Source organism: Carcharodon carcharias, chromosome 4, assembly GCF_017639515.1.
Source record: "Carcharodon carcharias isolate sCarCar2 chromosome 4, sCarCar2.pri, whole genome shotgun sequence".
NCBI lineage: Eukaryota > Metazoa > Chordata > Chondrichthyes > Lamniformes > Lamnidae > Carcharodon > Carcharodon carcharias.
The window spans coordinates 154637805-154655065 of NC_054470.1; the positions used below are offsets into that span (position 1 = coordinate 154637805).

General features: G+C 41.9%; 1 protein-coding gene across 1 annotated transcript in view; it reads left to right on the forward strand.

Annotated features, from left to right (window-relative positions):
* The window catches only part of LOC121276708 (isocitrate dehydrogenase [NADP], mitochondrial-like), a 76217-nt gene that overhangs the window by 45151 nt on the left and 13805 nt on the right, over positions 1-17261 (forward strand). Inside the window, exon 7 of the mRNA XM_041185255.1 lies at positions 7948-8099. Within this exon, the coding sequence (XP_041041189.1) occupies positions 7948-8099 (152 nt within the window). The remainder of the gene's footprint in view (positions 1-7947; positions 8100-17261) is intronic.

The window sequence follows — 17261 nt, forward strand, 5'->3', positions numbered from 1 at the left end:
CTGGCAAATCTCTTCTGCACCCTCTCTAAGGCCTTGATATCCTTCCTAAAGTGCAGTGCCTAGGATCAGACACAATGGACTGAATTGTATGGGCCATCCATGAGCGGGAAAACAGGCAGGTGGCCCCATAAATATGCCATCAACTTGTCCATCCCTACCCCAGCCATGATTTTACGTGCAACTTGTGGCCTCGTCCTCCCACCACACCGATTTAACAGGTGGCCAGAGAGGCCTGCACCCAGCATGTAGCCTGGCAATTTTAACCCTGTGGACTGCTGGGCAGTGAAAAGAAGGGTGCCTCCTGTGCCAATCAAAAGCCTCACCTTCACAGTTTTCCCTCACCAACTGCCCTGTCCAACATGCGGCCACCCCTCCACCACCCCTCTCGCAGGGGCCTGCTTATCTGACACTGGGGGCATCCATGGTTCCTTTAAGTCCCGGGCTTCCTGCCATATTGGCAGTGGCCACTGATCCTAGTGTGATGCAGAACTGCTGGCCTCGGACTAACCAGCTCTATGTGGCAGACTTCCTCCTGGAGATGGATGTAAGTCCTGCCTCATACTTATTAAAGGGCCATCGTCTGAAAAATTAAAGCAGGGTGAGCTGGTCAAGCAGAGGCTGACCCGACCCCAAAATTTATGCTGGAGTGCCGGGAGCCCACCCTCAGCGCATAATCCAGCCTAGTACTCCAGATGAAACCTAACCGGTAATTTATTAAGTACTATCATTAGTTTCTTGCTATAATACTCCATACAGCTATTTACGAAATCAAGGATTCTATATACTTTTTAACATCCTTATCAGCTTGCCCTGCCACCTGTAAAGATTTGTGTATGTGAACCCCAGGTCTCTCTCATGAAGCACCCACTTATAACTGTATCACTTCGGTTATATTGCCTTTCCTCATTCTTTCTTTCCAAATACACTACTCTACATTAAATTTCACCTGCCATGTGTGTGTCCAATTCACCAATCTGACTATTTATTTCTGAAGTCTACTTTTATCATCTTGTTATTTACTTATTTCCCAATTGTTGTGTCATCTGCACACTTTGAAATTATGTACCTTACACTCAAGTTCAGGTCTTCAATATTTATCAAAAAAAGCAGTGGTTTTGACATTAAGTCCTGGTGATGCACTGTATACTTCAATCTGAAAAACAGCTAATCTGCTTTCTATCTCTTGGCCAATTCTGCATTAACCCTGCCACTGCCCCTTTAATTCCATGGGCTTTAATTTTACTAACATGTCTGTTTTGTGACACTTTATCAGATTCCTTTTGAAAGTCCATACACATGACATCAACTGTGACAAACAATTTTATCCTGAAGTTTCTCCAAAACCAACATTAGGCTAACTGGGGGAAAAGCAAAATACTGCAGATGCTGGAAATCTGAAACAAAAATAGAAAATGCTGGAAAAACTCAGCTGGTCTGACAGCATCTGTGGAGAGGGAAAAACAAAGTTAACGTTTTGAGTCTGTATGACTCTTTCAGAGCTGAAGGGAAGTAGAATGTGATGAAATTTATACTGTTTGAGGGGGGTGGGGCAGGTGGAGCTGGGTAAAAGGCCAGCGATAAGTGGGGACAAAGGAGAGATTGACAATGATGTCATGAACTAAAGGACAAAGATTGTTAATGATAGTGGTTAGTGCTAAAGAAGGTGCTAATAGTGGCATAAAGGTAAGAAAGTAAAATGTGATTATAGCAGAACAAGGGTAACATTGTGTGAAAGAACACCATCGGTCTGTCTGCAAGCATGACCTAGACCTTCTGGTTGCTTGCCATTTCAACACACCACCCTACTCTCATGCCCACATGTTCGTCCTTGGCCTGCTGCAGTGTTCCAGTAAAGCCCACCTTTGCCTCCACCTATCGCTGGCCTTTTATCCAGCCCCACCCCACCCTCCCACCCCCTTAAACAGTATAAATTTGATCACATTTCCATTTCTCTTCAGCTCTGAAGAAGGGTCATAAGGACTCGAAATGTTAACTTTGTTTTTCTCTCTCCACAGATGCTGTCAGATCTGCTGAGTTTTTCCAGCATTTTCTGTTTTTTGATTAAGCTGACTGGTCTGTGGTTGCTAGGTTTACCATCTCCCCTTTTTCTTATAAATAGTGGTATAACATTTGCAGTCCTCCAAGTTAGAAATGAAGGTAGAAGAGTCAATTAACCCCTTCAGCCCCCTGACTCAATTGGTAGCACTCTTGCCTCTGAATCACAAGGTTTTGCATTCAAGTCCCAACCAGGGCTTGAGTACAAAAATCAAGGCTGAAACTCCAGTGCAGTATTGAGGGACTGTTGCGCTGTTGGAGGTGACATTTTTAATGAGACATTCAAACCGAAGCCCTATCTGCCTGCATGTTTGGATGTAAAAGATCCATGGGAGGGAGACAGGAAACAGCCTAACACCTGTCATAGCGAAAATGTTAGAAGCTATTACTAAATATGTTATAGCAGGGCACTTAGAAAAAAATCAAGCTGTGTCAGCATGGTTTTGTAAAAGGGAAATCATGTTTAACCAATTTATTGGAGTTCTTTGAAGGAGCCACGTGTGCTATGGATAACGGGGATGTACTATGCTTAGATTTCCAGAAGGCATTTGATAAAATGCAACATCAAAGGTTATTGCAGAAAATAAAAGCTCATGGTGTAGGAGGTAACACATTGACATGGATAGAAGATTGGCTAGCTAACAGGAAGCAGAGATTTGGCATAAATGGTTCTTTTTCTGGTTGGCAGGATGTGACGAATGGTATGCCACAGGGATCAGTGCTGGGGCCTCAACTTTTTATGATTTATATAAATAACTTGGATGGAGGGACCGAAGGAATGGTAGCTAAATTTGCTGACAACACAAAGATAGGTAGGAAAGTAAATTGTGAAGAGGACGTAAGGAGGCCATAAAGTGACTTAGATAGGTTAAGTGAGTGGGCAAAGATCTGGCAAATGGAGTATATTGCGGGTAAATATTAAATCGTCCATTTTGGCAGGAAGAATAAAAAAGAAAAGCTTATTATCTAAATGGTGAGAGATTGCAGAGCTCTGAGATTCAGAGGGGTCTTGACATGGTGGACGTGGAGAGGATGTTTCCTTTTGTGGAAGAATCTAGAACTAGGGATCATTGTTAAAAAATAAGGGGTTGCTCATTTAAGACAGAGATGAGAAGAAATTTTTTCTATCAGAGGGTTGAGTGCCTTTGGAATTCCCTTCCTTAAAAGGCGACGGAAGCAAAGTCCTTGAATATTTCTAAGGCACAGCTTGATAGATTCTCGATCAACAAGGGGGTGAAAGGTTATTGGGGGTAGGCAGGAATGTGGAGTTGAGGTTACATTCAGATCAGCCATGATCTTATTGAATGGGCAAGCAGGCTCGAGAGGCCGAGGGGCCTATTCATGCTCCTAATTCGTATGTTCATATGCACTATTTTGAAGAAGAGCAGGGCCATTATCACTGGTGTCCTCCCTAATATTTATCCCTCAATCAACTTCACTAAAAGCAGATTATCTGGTCATTATCACATTGCTGTTGTGGGAGTTTGCTGCGTTCATATTGGCTGCTGTGTATCCTACATTACAACAGTGACTACCCATCAACAGTACTTCAGTACTTAATTGGCTATAAGGTGCTTTGAGACATCCAGTAGTTGTGAAAAACGCTACTTAAATGCAAGTCTGTCTGTCTTTCTCGCTTTCTTTCTTTAACCTCTTTTCCAAAATTCTGAAATGATTTGAAGTAATAACCCTTATTGGTGATGATGGTTATATTTTATTCAGTATGATCAAGACTTGATCTGTGCTAAAATCTGAGCAGTAATACCAAAGTGCAGCAACATTACCAATATGCTCCAAGTAGAAGTGTGATCTCCATGTAATCACTCCCTGGATGCTCTGCTAGCCTGTTCTTCTTTGAGACTCATCTGCAGGATGGCCCCACACTTCCTCTGGCTGAATATCTCTTTCTCCCTGCCCAGGGAATCCCTTTTCATGCTTTCTTTTCACAGGTGTGTGTTTGTGTGTGTGTGGGTGAGATTTAATTGAATTGGGAACAGCTGGTCTTGAGGCTTTGATTCATCAAAAGAAGCTAGGTTTGAAATGCTAAATACGTAAACAAGGCTGAAGTCTTAAAATGTAAGGGAGGAGAATTTGCATTTTTAGGTAAATCAGGGCAGTTTGAATTTCAAAGAGATGGTAGGATGTTTACACCTGTTCAGAGAAGCTAGGTCAAACAGTGTGTTTATTTTTCCCAAAGGTTACTGACAATATTAGCACCATGAAAGGATTTATGTATGAGAAAGGTAAAGTTCCAAAGACATATGGGAACAATGGAGTCTGCATTAAAAGCATGTATAAAGGAGAATGAGGCTTTGTCTCAGAGGTATTGTAAGATCTAACAGTAACGTGAGAAGCCTCCAGTATTTGTGCATTAAGCCTGTTGTCTATAGAAACCGAAGCTGGAAAAAGCCACTTTGAATTCTACTGTCAAGGGCATTGTGTTGACTTGCCTGGATTTATTTTAAATTTTTTAAACTGTTGCCTTAATGGGGATGTAACTGGAAGCCAGAGTGATTAGGTGTTTTAGGAGTTATTATAGTAGTAATTTGTAGACCTATGTATGTGCTTGAAATCTTTTCTATTGTTAATAAATGTTTAATTTAATTTTTTTAAAAATCTCTGACGTCGTGGTGGACTTATTACTTCTGAATTTAGGGCAAGTATCTCGAAATAAATGCAAATTGCAAAACCATTGTGATAGTGTGATCAAGTTTCCATTGTGGACTGATCCGCCTGGTGCACATCATCTGTCCATAGACACAACAAAGTCTATGGAGATCGATTTAACCCAATCATTTCCTCGCTATTATTTGAACGGCCCAATTACGAAAAACAGCATTGAATCATCTGCCTGTCCAAGCCAGGTCAAACTCTCAAGATCTTCTGCTTTCCGTGCCCCGACACCTGTCAGCTCATAAACATTCCAATGCCAGTGCCTGGCCAAATTGTGGCCTTGAGCTCTAGTTGCATCTGGGCCTCTGGGAATGCCTATCTTAGTTTCCACACAGCAAGCTGTTTGTTTTCACACACTACTAGATTTCTGCTGAAGTTTGCCTTTTAATATTTGTCCCCTTTTGCACATTTCAGATCAGTAAAACATTTGATCAATGAAGACCCAAACCACAATGTCCCACCATGTTACCTCTCAACTGCTTTTACCCAAAGTATATCACGAACAGGATTAAAAATATAGTTCGGTATAAGATTCAGTATGACAATGGCAATCATTCATCATATTTAAGTTAGTTTTCGTTCATTAGTAAGAAAACCTGATGTTGTGATTTTCCACGATTCCTTTGGCACTGCGCTTGTGTCTGAGAAGGATTGACTAGGGCCTCCACTATTTCTACCCTTACTTCACTCAACAATCCATGATGCAATCCTTCCAGACCTGGTGATTCTTCTGTTTTGTGTGCTGCCAACCTTTTAAGCACTTCTCTGTTTTTATTCTATCCAATTTCTCTCCTCCTCCTTTACTATGACATTAGCAGAATTACATTTTATGGAAACAGATGGAAAGTGCTAGTTTAGTACCTTAGCCAAGATAAGATTTCCTTTTCAGTCCCTAATTGACCTCACCCTTCCTTTGAATATTATTTTGACTTTTACTCTTATAAAAGACTTTAGTGTTTGTTATTAAGCTACCTTCTCATTTACAGTCTTTGCCTCTCACATTTCCTTTTTCCATTCTCTGTACTTTCTTCATTCTGCTTGACTTAAGCAAATTAGCTTCTCTATATTCTGATTTTTTGAGCTTTCCTTTTCTTAGGTCATTTTGTCCCCACAACTCATTTCTTGCAAAAGCTACATTGCTTTTTAGATGTATTTTTATTCATTCATGGGATGTGGGCTTTTATTGGCTTGGCTAGCATTTATTGCTCATCCCTAGTTGCCTTTGAGAAGGTGGTGGTGAGCTTCCTTCTTGAACCACTGCAGTCCATGTGGCATAGATACACCCACAGTGCTGTCAAGCAGGGAGTTCCTGGATTTTGACCCAGCAACAGTGAAGGAACAGTGATATGTTTCCAAGTCAGGATGGTGAGTGACTTGGAGGGGAACTTCTAGGTGGTGGTGTTCCCATTTATTTACTGCCCTTGTCCTTCCAGATGGCAGTTGTCATGGATTTAGAAGGTGCTGTCGAAGGAGCCTTGGTGAATTCCTGCAGTGCATCTTGTAGACGGTACACACTGCTGCTACTGTCTTGTTACTCTATTTAATTCCTGGCTGCTGAGTCAGAAAAGAAACCTTATAATATAATGTTTATCAGTTACAGAGGGAAGCTACTAATTTGCTCTCTATTTACCATGCAAAAAGAAGCAAAATCGAAGCCAGATCATAAGCATCCTAAATCTCTACTATCTCACTCAATTCGAGCAAACAAATGAAAGTGGTAAGCCCACTTAACAGTTGAAAGTAGATCCACTAAACATTTAATCTTTTCACTGATTTCCTTCCTGATTGTGTTACTGGTGTCTGGTATCACAGCAACTAGTACTTCAGCCAAAAGTAGCTTTTATTCATGTGAGCCTTAAGTGTAAGTGTTGGCAGGGCTATCACATCATGAAGAGGATAGTAGAAGTTTGGAACACTTCTTTAACCAGCAGTTGATGCTGGGTCAATTGTTAATTTTTAATTTGAAATTGATTCTTTTTTGTTAACCAAATTTGTTCAGGGATATGGGATAAAGGTTAATATATGGGGTTAAGTCACAGTTCAACTATGATTTCATTGACGAAACAGGCTTGAGGGCTAAATGGCCTACTCCTCTTAAATTATATGGAGATGTTTGAATGTAATCAACAAGTCAGTAGTCATTGAAGAGCTGCATTACCCCGAATCAATTTTGTTCTTTAATACTTAATCCAAAGATGGTGAAGACAACAAAAGGTCCCAATCAATAGCTAAATAACTCTGTTTCCATATGGCAACTCAGCAGAAATCGATGAAGGAGGGGACATAAATTAATCATAAAAGGCTTGTTTTGTAATTCTATTCTTTTTCTCTTACTTTTCAGCAAAGGATATTTCATTTTTGAAAATGTGCGGATTAGTGCTTCTCCCTTTAGCAATCTGATGAGCGTTTGTACCGTGTTGACAGTTTAACTGTGCAGGCACAAAGTCTCCAGCAGGGGTCGTGCTAGGCAACCATGTGTGAAAATCTAAAACAAAAACAGAATTACCTGGAAAAACTCAGCAGGTCTGGCAGCATCGGCGGAGAAGAAAAGAGTTGACGTTTCGAGTCCTCATGACCCTTCGACAGAACAGTTCTGTCGAAGGGTCATGAGGACTCGAAACATCAACTCTTTTCTTCTCTGCCGATGCTGCCAGACCTGCTGAGTTTTTCCAGGTAATTCTGTTTTTGTTTTGGATTTCCAGCATCCGCAGTTTTTTTGTTTTTATCATGTGTGAAAATCTTACTGTTCTGAAACCAATAATTTAACATTAGCTCATAGCTGTCTGTAGCTTTTACTATTGAATAAGAAATGCAAATTTTGTTTTCAGCTGGATATATGATTGTAATCAGATACTGAGATTTAACTACAGAAACCTCACTGTTAAGTGCTTGGGTGATACATATATGTGGCTACCACAGTATAGAGAAGCCATATCAAACGTTAGCAGAACTGCCTTAAGTATGGATCCCAAAGATAGGTATTAAACTGAGCCAGCTTTATTTTACTGGGTCACTACGGTGAAATTCTGTTCCTTTCTCAGCATAGGCTGATGTAATAGCATTTTACTGAACTGTGGATAGCTTAGACTTTTAGGATAAAGAAACTGTACTGGAATTTGGCTGTCATTTATTACATAGTAAAAAGCCTGCAGTTAATAATAATTGATACCTGCATCTCATTGTTCATTGGCTTTTGCCTGATTGTTTTTGCTCCTACAGAAATTACAAAGCAGCGTTTGACAAGCTGGGCATCTGGTATGAGCATCGTTTAATCGACGACATGGTGGCTCAGATGCTGAAGTCCTCAGGAGGTTTTGTTTGGGCTTGTAAGAACTATGACGGAGATGTTCAATCTGATATCCTGGCACAAGGTAACTCTCATTTAAAGAGAGGCAACTGATATTTGCCTTAACTTCTTAAAGTATCTGCTGTGTATCAGCTGATCAGCTTACTCCTTATTCACAAAGCTTTTGCCAAAATACTTTTTTTTGCAATTGTCTACAATATAAATAAAAACATCTGCAGAAAATTGCAATAATTTATTTAAAGAAAAGATTTTGTGAAATGCATTGTGAATAGTGAATATGCTGATAAGTGGATAGTGTTTGTGGTTTTATGTATAAAACTATAAATGGAGGTGTAGATACTTTCTTAGTTCTAGTGGCGTCAGTTGTTGCTGTAAATAGTCTGAGTACTTTATTATTTCTATGGGACTTGTTTCACGCTATCTGCATCTTTTACCCCTCTCCTTCTTTAAGATACTCCTTAAAAGCTACCTATAAGACCAAGCTCTCCTAGTATCTGCTTGGGTTACTTGGTGTCAGATTTTGTTTGATACACTCTTGTGAAGTGCCTTGATACGCTTTGCTACATCAAAGACGTTATATAAATGCAATTTGTTGTTGTAAGGGAGGATAATCTGGAGATTAACAGAAATTCCCTATTGTGACCTGAACTAGATTTATGTATCTCTCAATCACTCTATAGAGGAGCCAAGCAAATACTTGGTGAGAAAATGCTTCTGTGCCTTATTTAACATCACATGAACATAGTTAAAATGCAAAGTCATTAATTCCTTTCAGCTTCACCTTGTTTCCTATAAATAAAGAAAATAATGAACTTGACACACTGAATCTCATATTCTTACTTGTATTTTCAGAATTAGCTTACTTCTGCACAGCTATCATCTCTAAGGATCTGAACTGCTGCATTTTTGCCCTAAGCTCCGGGCAGAATCTTCTCTCCCTGCAGTCTGCTATTATATCTCCAGTTTACCTGAATCCTGTGTCAGAATTTAGTCAAACTATCACCCCTTCTCTAGCCAAGAGCAAAAATCACCAACCTAACTTGGCAGTGACTCCTTCTGAGTTCAAATATAAATAGAGTTAGAGTTTTTATAGCAGGAATATTAGAAACAAAGAAACTAGGAGCAGGAGTAGGCCAGTTGGCCCTTTGAGCCTGCTCTGCCATTCATTATGATCATGGCTGATCATCCAACTCAATAGCTTGCTCCCGTTTTCTCCCCATATCCTTTGATCCCTTTCACCCCAAGAGCTATATCTAACTCCTTCTTGAAAACATACAATGTTTTGGCCTCAATTACTTTCTGTGGTAGCGAATTCCACAGGCTCACCACTCTCTGGATGAAGAAATTTCTCCTCATATCAGTCCAAAATGGTGCACTCCATATCCTCAGACTGTGACCCCTGGTTCTGGACACCCCCACCATCGGGAACATCCTTCCTGCATCTACCCTGTCTAGTTCTGTTAGAATTTTATAGGTTTCTATGAGATCCCCCCCTCATTCTTCTGAACTCCAGCGAATATAATCCTAACCGACTCAATCTCTCCTCATATGTCAGTCCTGCCATCCCAGAAATCAATCTGGTAAACCTTCACTGCACTCCCTCTATAGCAAGAACATACTTCCTCAGATAAGGAGACCAAAACTGCACACAATATTCCAGGTGTGGTCTCACCAAGGCCCTGTATAATTGCAGCAAGCCATCCCTGCTCCTGCACTTGAATCCTCTCATAGTGAAGGCCAACACACCATTTGTCGCCTGCTGCACCTGCATGCTTACCTTCAGCAACTGGTGTATGAGGACATCCAGGTTTTGTTGCACATTCCCCTCTCTCAATTTATAGCCATTCAGATAATAATTTGCCTTCCTGTTTTTACTACCAAAGTGGATAACCTCACATTTATCCACATTATATCGCATCTGCCATGCATTTGCCCACTCACTCAGCTTGTCTAAATCACACTGAAGCATCTCTGCATCCTCCTCACAGCACACTTTCCCAGTTTGTGTCACCTGCAAATTTGGAGATATTAAATTTAGTTCCCTCATCCAAATCATTAATATATATTGTGAATAGCTGGGGTCTCAGCACCGATCCCTGCGGTACCCACTAGATTCTGCCTGCCATTCGGAAAAAGACCCGTTTATTCCAACTCTTTGTTTCCTGTCTGCCAAAGTCCAAATAAACCACATCCACTGGCTCCCCCTCATCAACTCCATTAGTTACATTCTCGAAAAATTCCAGTAGATTTGTCAAGCATGATTTCCCTTTCGTAAATCCATGCTGACTCTGTCCTGTTCTGCAATTGTTTTCCAAGTGCTCAGCTATCAAATCTTTTATAATGGACTCTAGAATTTTCCCCACGACTGACGTCAGGCTGACTGGTCTATAATTCCCTGTTTTCTCCCTACCTCCCTTTTCAAATAGCTGCCCTCCAGTCTGTAGGAACTGTTCCAGAGTCTATAGAATCTCGGAAGATGACCACCAATGCATCCACTATTTCTAGGGCTACTTCCTTAAGTACTCTGGAATGTAAATTATCAGGCCCTGGAGATTTATCGCCTTTCAATCCCATCAATTTCTCCAACACCATTTCCCTACTAATACTGATTTCTTTCAGTTCCTCCCTCTCACTAAACCCTGTGTTCCCCAACATTTCTGGTATGTTATGTGTGTCCTCCTTTGTGAAGACAGAACCAAAGTATGTATTCAATTGGTCAGCCATTTCTTTGTTCCCCATTATAAATTCCCCTGTTTCTGAATGTAAGGGACTACATTTGTCTTCATCAATTTTTTTCTCTTCACATACCTATAAAAACTTTTACAGTCAGCTTTTATGTTCCCAGCAAGCTTACTCTTGTACTCTATTTTCCCCTTCTTAATCAATCCCTTGGTCCTCTTTTGCTGAATTCTAAAGTGCTCCCAATCCTCAGGTCTATTGTTTTTTCTGGCCAATTTGTATGCCTCTTGCTTGGATCTAATACTATCTATAAATTCCCTTGAAAGCCATGGTTTGACCATCTTTCCTATTTTACTTTTGCGCCAGACAGGAATAAACAATTGTTGCAGTTCACCCATGCGCTCTTTGAACGTTTGCCATTGCCTATTCCCCGTCGTCCCTTTAAGTAACGTTTCCCAATTCATCATAGCCAGCTCGCGCCTCATAACATCGTAGTTTCCTTTATTAAGATTCAGGACCCTAGCCTCAGAGTCAACTACGCCACCCTCCATCTTGATGAAGAAGTCTATCATATTATGGTCGCTTATCCCCAAGGGGCCTCGCACAGCTAGATTGCCAATTATTCCTTTCTCATTACACAATACCCAGTCGAGGATGTTCTCTAGTTGGTTCCTCAATGTATTGGTCCATAAAACTATCCCAGATACACTCCAGGAATTCCTCCTCTACAGTATTGTTACTAATTTGATTTGCCCAATCTATATGCAGAGTAAAGTCACCCATAATTATAGATGTCCCTTTATTGCATGTGTCTCTAATTTCCTGTTTAATGCCATTCCCCACATCACCACTACAGTTTGGGGGTCTATATACAACCCCCACTAATGTTTTTTGCCCCTTAGTGTTTCTCAGCTCTACCCATACAGGTTCCACATTGTCGGAGCTAATATCTTTCCTCACTATTGCTTTAATTTCCTCTTTAACCAGCAATGCAACTCCACCACCTTTTGCTTTCTGTCTGTCCTTCCTAAATACTGAATACCCCTGGATGTTCAGTTCCCATCCCAGATCACCCTGCAGCCATGTCTCCGTAATCCCAACTATATCATACCTGTTTACATCTATTTGCGCGATTAATTCATCCTCTTTATTGCAAATGCTCCTCGCGTTAAGGCACAAAGCCTGAAGGCTTGTTTTTTTAACATTACTTGTCCCGTTCCCACTATTTTTCACTGAGGCCCTCTTTGATTCTTGCCCTTGATTTCTCTGCCTATCGCTTTTCATATTATCCTTCCTGTCTTCTGTTCTTGTCCTTGATTCCCCCTCCTCTGACTCCTTGCCATCCCCCTGCCATTTTAGTTTAAACCCTCCCCAACCACTCTAGAAAATATTCCCCCTAGGACATCAGTCCCGGTCCTGCCCAGGTATAACCCATCCAGTTTGTATTGGTCCCACCTCCCCCAGAACCAGTCCCAATGCCCCAGGAATCTGAAACCCTCCCCCTCACAACATCTCTTCAGCCAGGTATTCATCCAATATATCCTGCTGTTTCTACTCTAACCAGCATGTGGCACTGGTAGTAAGTCTGAGATCACTACCTTTGAGGTCTTACTTTTCAACTTAGTTCCTAACTCCCTATATTCTGCTTTTAGGACCTCATCCTTTTTTTTTACCTATGTCATTTGTACCAATGTGTACCACAGCCACTGGCTGTTCACCCTCCCCCTTCAGAATGTCCTGTAGCCGCTCTGAGACATCCTTGACCCTAGCACCAGGAGGCAACATGCCATCCTGGAGTCTCGTTTGTGGCCACAGAAACGCCTATCTATTCCCCTTACAATTGAATCCCCTCTAACTATTGCATTCCCACACTTTTTACTCCTCCCCTGTGCAGCAGAGCCAACCATGCAAAGAACTTGGCTGTTGCTGCTTTCCCCGAGAGGCCATTACCCCCAACAGTATCCAAAGCAGTATATCTGTTTTGCAGGGGAATAGCCACAGGAGATTCCTGCACTGATTGCCTAGTCCTCTTGCTTTGCCTGGTGGTCACCCATTCCCTTCCTGCCTGTGGTGTGACCACCTCTCTATGTGTGCTATCCATGATACTCTCCGCCTCACAGATGCTCCAGTGTCCCTGACTGCCGCTCTAGCTCTGAAACCCGGGCTTCCAGGAGCTGCAGCTGGAGACACTTCCTGTACACATACTGGCCCTGGATACTGGAAATGTTCCTGGCTTCCCACATAGAGCAGGAGGAGCACACCACGGCTTTGAGCTTTCCTGCCATGACTCACCCCTTTAAATTAAATTAAACCTTTTGGAAGATACTTAATATCAAATAATATCAATTACTCTAGGGCCCTTCTTCCCTGCCCCTCGTTGTTACAGAATATAGCCCTTACAAATGATGAACCACAAAATATGACCTTGAAAACTATAAGTGATAAAAGTAGCAAATACCCAACCGTATTCACGATACTCAAAGGATCACCTCATTCCCTCCTCACCAATCTGCCTTAGTCACCAAACCCCAACTTAAGCACTCTACTGCAGCCCATAGCAGCACTCCAGTGCAAAGTCGACACTGTAAGATGGCCTGTTTTTATACTCTCTGAATCTAGCCTCTGAAAACCTGTTTAAGCCAGTCATCTAATTAACTAGCTGTAGCTGCAAATAGAGCCTGGATAAACCCTGTTTTAAAGCTGGCCTAAAATTCACCTTCTTCCAACCCAAACAGCAACTTTAATTGTGAGTGAGCAATCGAATGTCAAACTTTATTTAGTTATCTATAACACATTTGTTCGTGCAGATAACCTGCCACCTCGATGCACCTGATGGTCTCCCCATGTGGTTGGAGCCCATTCTGATTCCGGTAAAATGCTGGCGAGGTCGTAAAACGGCTGTCAATTGGCATGTTAATTGGATTAATTGGCTGCGTGCCTCAAGTCAGTGGGCAGCCAAGCCTCTGCCATTCGTGCCTTTGGGAATATCCCGCGATGGCGGGAAGACATTGAGCTTCCCTCCTCATACCTTCCGCTGCCATTTTACCAGCCCTTCCGCACCTCCAGAGGGCTGGTAAAATCCCAGCCAATGTTTCAATCCTGCATCACAGCTCCTGACCCAAGGGCAGAATTTTTACCTCATCGGGCAGGCAGGCCCAGGAGCGACCGTGCAATGGACTGCCATCCGTGATCAGGCCCCGACCTGATTTTAGGCTGGCTGGCCAATTAACGGCCAGCCAGCAGGAAACGTGCGCTGATAACCTCAGCGCTGCCGGGGTGGGGGTTGGGGGGGGGTGGTCAGCAGGGACTCAGCCCATGCACACAGGTGCGCTCAGTGAAAGCTCCCTGAAGGCACGAAGCTGCCTCAGGGAGCTGAAGGTTTTTCTGATTAAAAATTACGTTTTCAAAGAAAAGGAAAACATGTCCCCTCATGTGACTCTGACACATGAGCAGGGACATGTTCAAAATGAGTTCTAAAAATGTTTATTTTATTTTTAATTAACATCGGGAATCCCATCCAGCCAGTGGATGAGGCTTTCTCAGAAACCCAAAGGCTGCTTGGCCTAATTGCCAAGGATGGGCAGAGAAAAATTCTATTTAATTAATAAATCAATGAGCTTAACAACCCTCTTAATTGTCAGCAGGCGTGCTGTTGACTCCCACTTGGGCCCACTGACCGAAATATCGCGCAAGTGCACGATGATGTCGGGACGCTCGCCTATTTCACGCTTGTACATGCCGGGCGCGTGTCTTCAAGCTGAGCTGAAAATACTGGCCAAGCTTTCCATTAACTTGTCGTTTCATTTGTTAGCAAGCTCTGACTTGTGTTATCCGTGTTTCATGTTGTTTGGCATCTTTCTGTATTAATTATAATTAAATTTAATTGATGACCATATTCAGTTGTTCAAAATTTTATTGTCCCATTTTATCAAAATTGCCCTAACTAAAGTCACCAATGACTTTGTCCATTGTTATTTTACCTGTTCACCTCTCTCTTTCCACAGCATTTGATGTGGTGTCTCATGCCATTCACCTCAAAGGCCTCTCATCATTGTGTTTAACTTTATGGCACTGCTCTGGCAGGATTCTATTCCTATTTGTCCAAACACAATCAATGTATCCACAGCAATGGCCTTTCATCCCTTCTCCACACCTTCTGAGCTGTTGAGTCCCTCATGGCACTCCCCATTTTATCAACGTGCTGTTCCATTGGTGACAATATCCGTTGGCCCAAGGGGCTGATGATACTTTACAGTAGCTTCCTATCACTTGTCTCATACACTCAATTGCCTCCATGTGGTCCAACTGCTTAATTGACATCAAGTGCTGGAGGGGTCACATCTTCCTCCAGCTCATCATCAGGAAGGCCAAATTTATCACCTTCAGCCTTTGCCACAAACTTCAGTACATTACCACTGGTTCCACCTCTGTCTAGCAACACTCTTGGATTGAACCAGATCATTCACAATCATGCCATTGTGCTTGAGCTTGAGGTGAGATTTAAACTGCACATCTTATCCATCATCAAGCTTTCTTATTTAAATCTCTACAACATTGTTCATCCCTGCCCTTACCTCAGCCCCTTTGCACTGAAACTCTTATGCATGTCTTTATAGCTGCCAGGCAAGAACTTTTAAGCTCTTCTTCACCCCATAAGACACAACCTGTATAAACTCTGCCTGTTCCTTGTCAAATTCCATTTATGTATCGCTCTTGTCAGACCTGCTGAGTTTTTTCAGGTATTTTTGTTTTTGTTCTATGTATCGCTCTTGTTGCCCGACTATCATTTCTTAACATCTCAACCCAGTGCATTCGATTTGAAAATCCTTGTACTTCTTTATAAGTCTGAATGGCCTAACCCCAACCCATGCCTACAATCTCCTCCAGCCTTACAACCTCTCCTGAACACACCACTCTTTTGACACTGACCTTCTTGTATCATTCCTTCCCTCTGGTGGCAGAGTCTTCAGCCACATCAATCCTGAAATTTTAAAATTGATTCCTAAACCTCTTCACCTCTGCACTTCGTGCTCCAACTTTCAAAGCCCATCACTTTGGTTTATCATCACTTCTAATCACTTATGACTCAGCGTCTGTCTTCATGTGCCTTGAAATTTTTGCTTATGTTAAAGGCTCTTATATAAATGCAAGTTGTTCTGGTTAATGCTGCATTCATCTCCCAGTTGGTTTCAAAACCACATGGCTGTAGGTGTCCTCTGTTAACCTACTTCTAATTCATCAACAGGGACTAGCAAGTGGGGTTTCATTCCTTCACTTGAAAGGAAGTTACTTTCATGAAGAAGAAGTGAAAATATTATTAAGGTCCCTTAAACTAAAATAGTGTTACTTCTGTATGTGTGGATATCAACAGGAAACTTAGTTTTGAGAAGCTGTTGACACTAAATACAGTTTGTGATAAGGAATTAGATCAAACTGAGATTCGTCTTCCCACTACTCACAACCGATATTTATGCAACTACGTGGTAGTCTCTTTTATTATGAACTTACAAGTTTATGATCTTAACTACTGTTCTCAGCAAATGTCACCAATATCTGCCTTATAAAGGTTTCCATTTGGCCAAGCCCGGGCTCTTGCTATAAGTGGAAACCTAGGCTTTGAAGAGGATGTGAATGTGATTGGCAGCCAGTCACTTTTGAGTCCTTGTTGCTGAGCATGCTTTCCTAATGGAGATTGAAGGGAGTGAGGTGGAGGGAAGACAGAGAAGAGGGGGAAAGTGGAAATTTGTGGAGATTTTATTTTTAGCAGTTAAAAAGGCAAACAAAAGTCTATAAGTTGTCAGAATCCATAAGTAAATATGTTACTACAGAAAGCATGGGGATTTTTCTTTCATTCATTAAGATTAGGGTAACAGGTAATGATAGTATCTGGCAACTGATTCTGTACCTTTAGCTAAGATATTCAGCTGATTAACACCTTTAGGACCCAGGTTCAAACCTAACTTAGACTGATTTGACTCATAAACGCTTACAACACAGAAGGAGGCCATGTGGCCCATCGTGTCTGCACTGGTCAAGATCTGACTACACTAATCCCATTTTCCAGCATTTGGCCCATAGCCCTGGAATATCTAAATACTTATTAAATGTTACAAGAGTTCCTGACTCGACCACCCTTTCAGGCAGTGAGTTCCAGACTCCCATCACCCTCTGGGTGAAAAAAGTTCTCCTCAACTCCCCTCTTAGCCTTCTACCTCTTACCTTAAATCTATGCCCACTGGTTATTGACCCCTCTACCAATGGGAAAAGTGCCTTTCTATCCACCCTATCTATGTCCCTTATAATCTTACACACCCCTCTCAGCTCCCCTCTCAATATTCACTGCTCCAAGGAAAACAACCCTAGCCTATCCAACCTTTCCCCATAGCTCAGACCCACTTGATGTATCTCTTCTGCACCCTCTCCAGTGCAATCACATCTTTTCTATAATGTGACCAGAATTGCACGCGATACTCCAGTTGTGGCCTAACCAGCGTTTTATATAGTTCCAGCATAATCTCCCTGCTCCAGTATTCTATGCCTCAGCTAA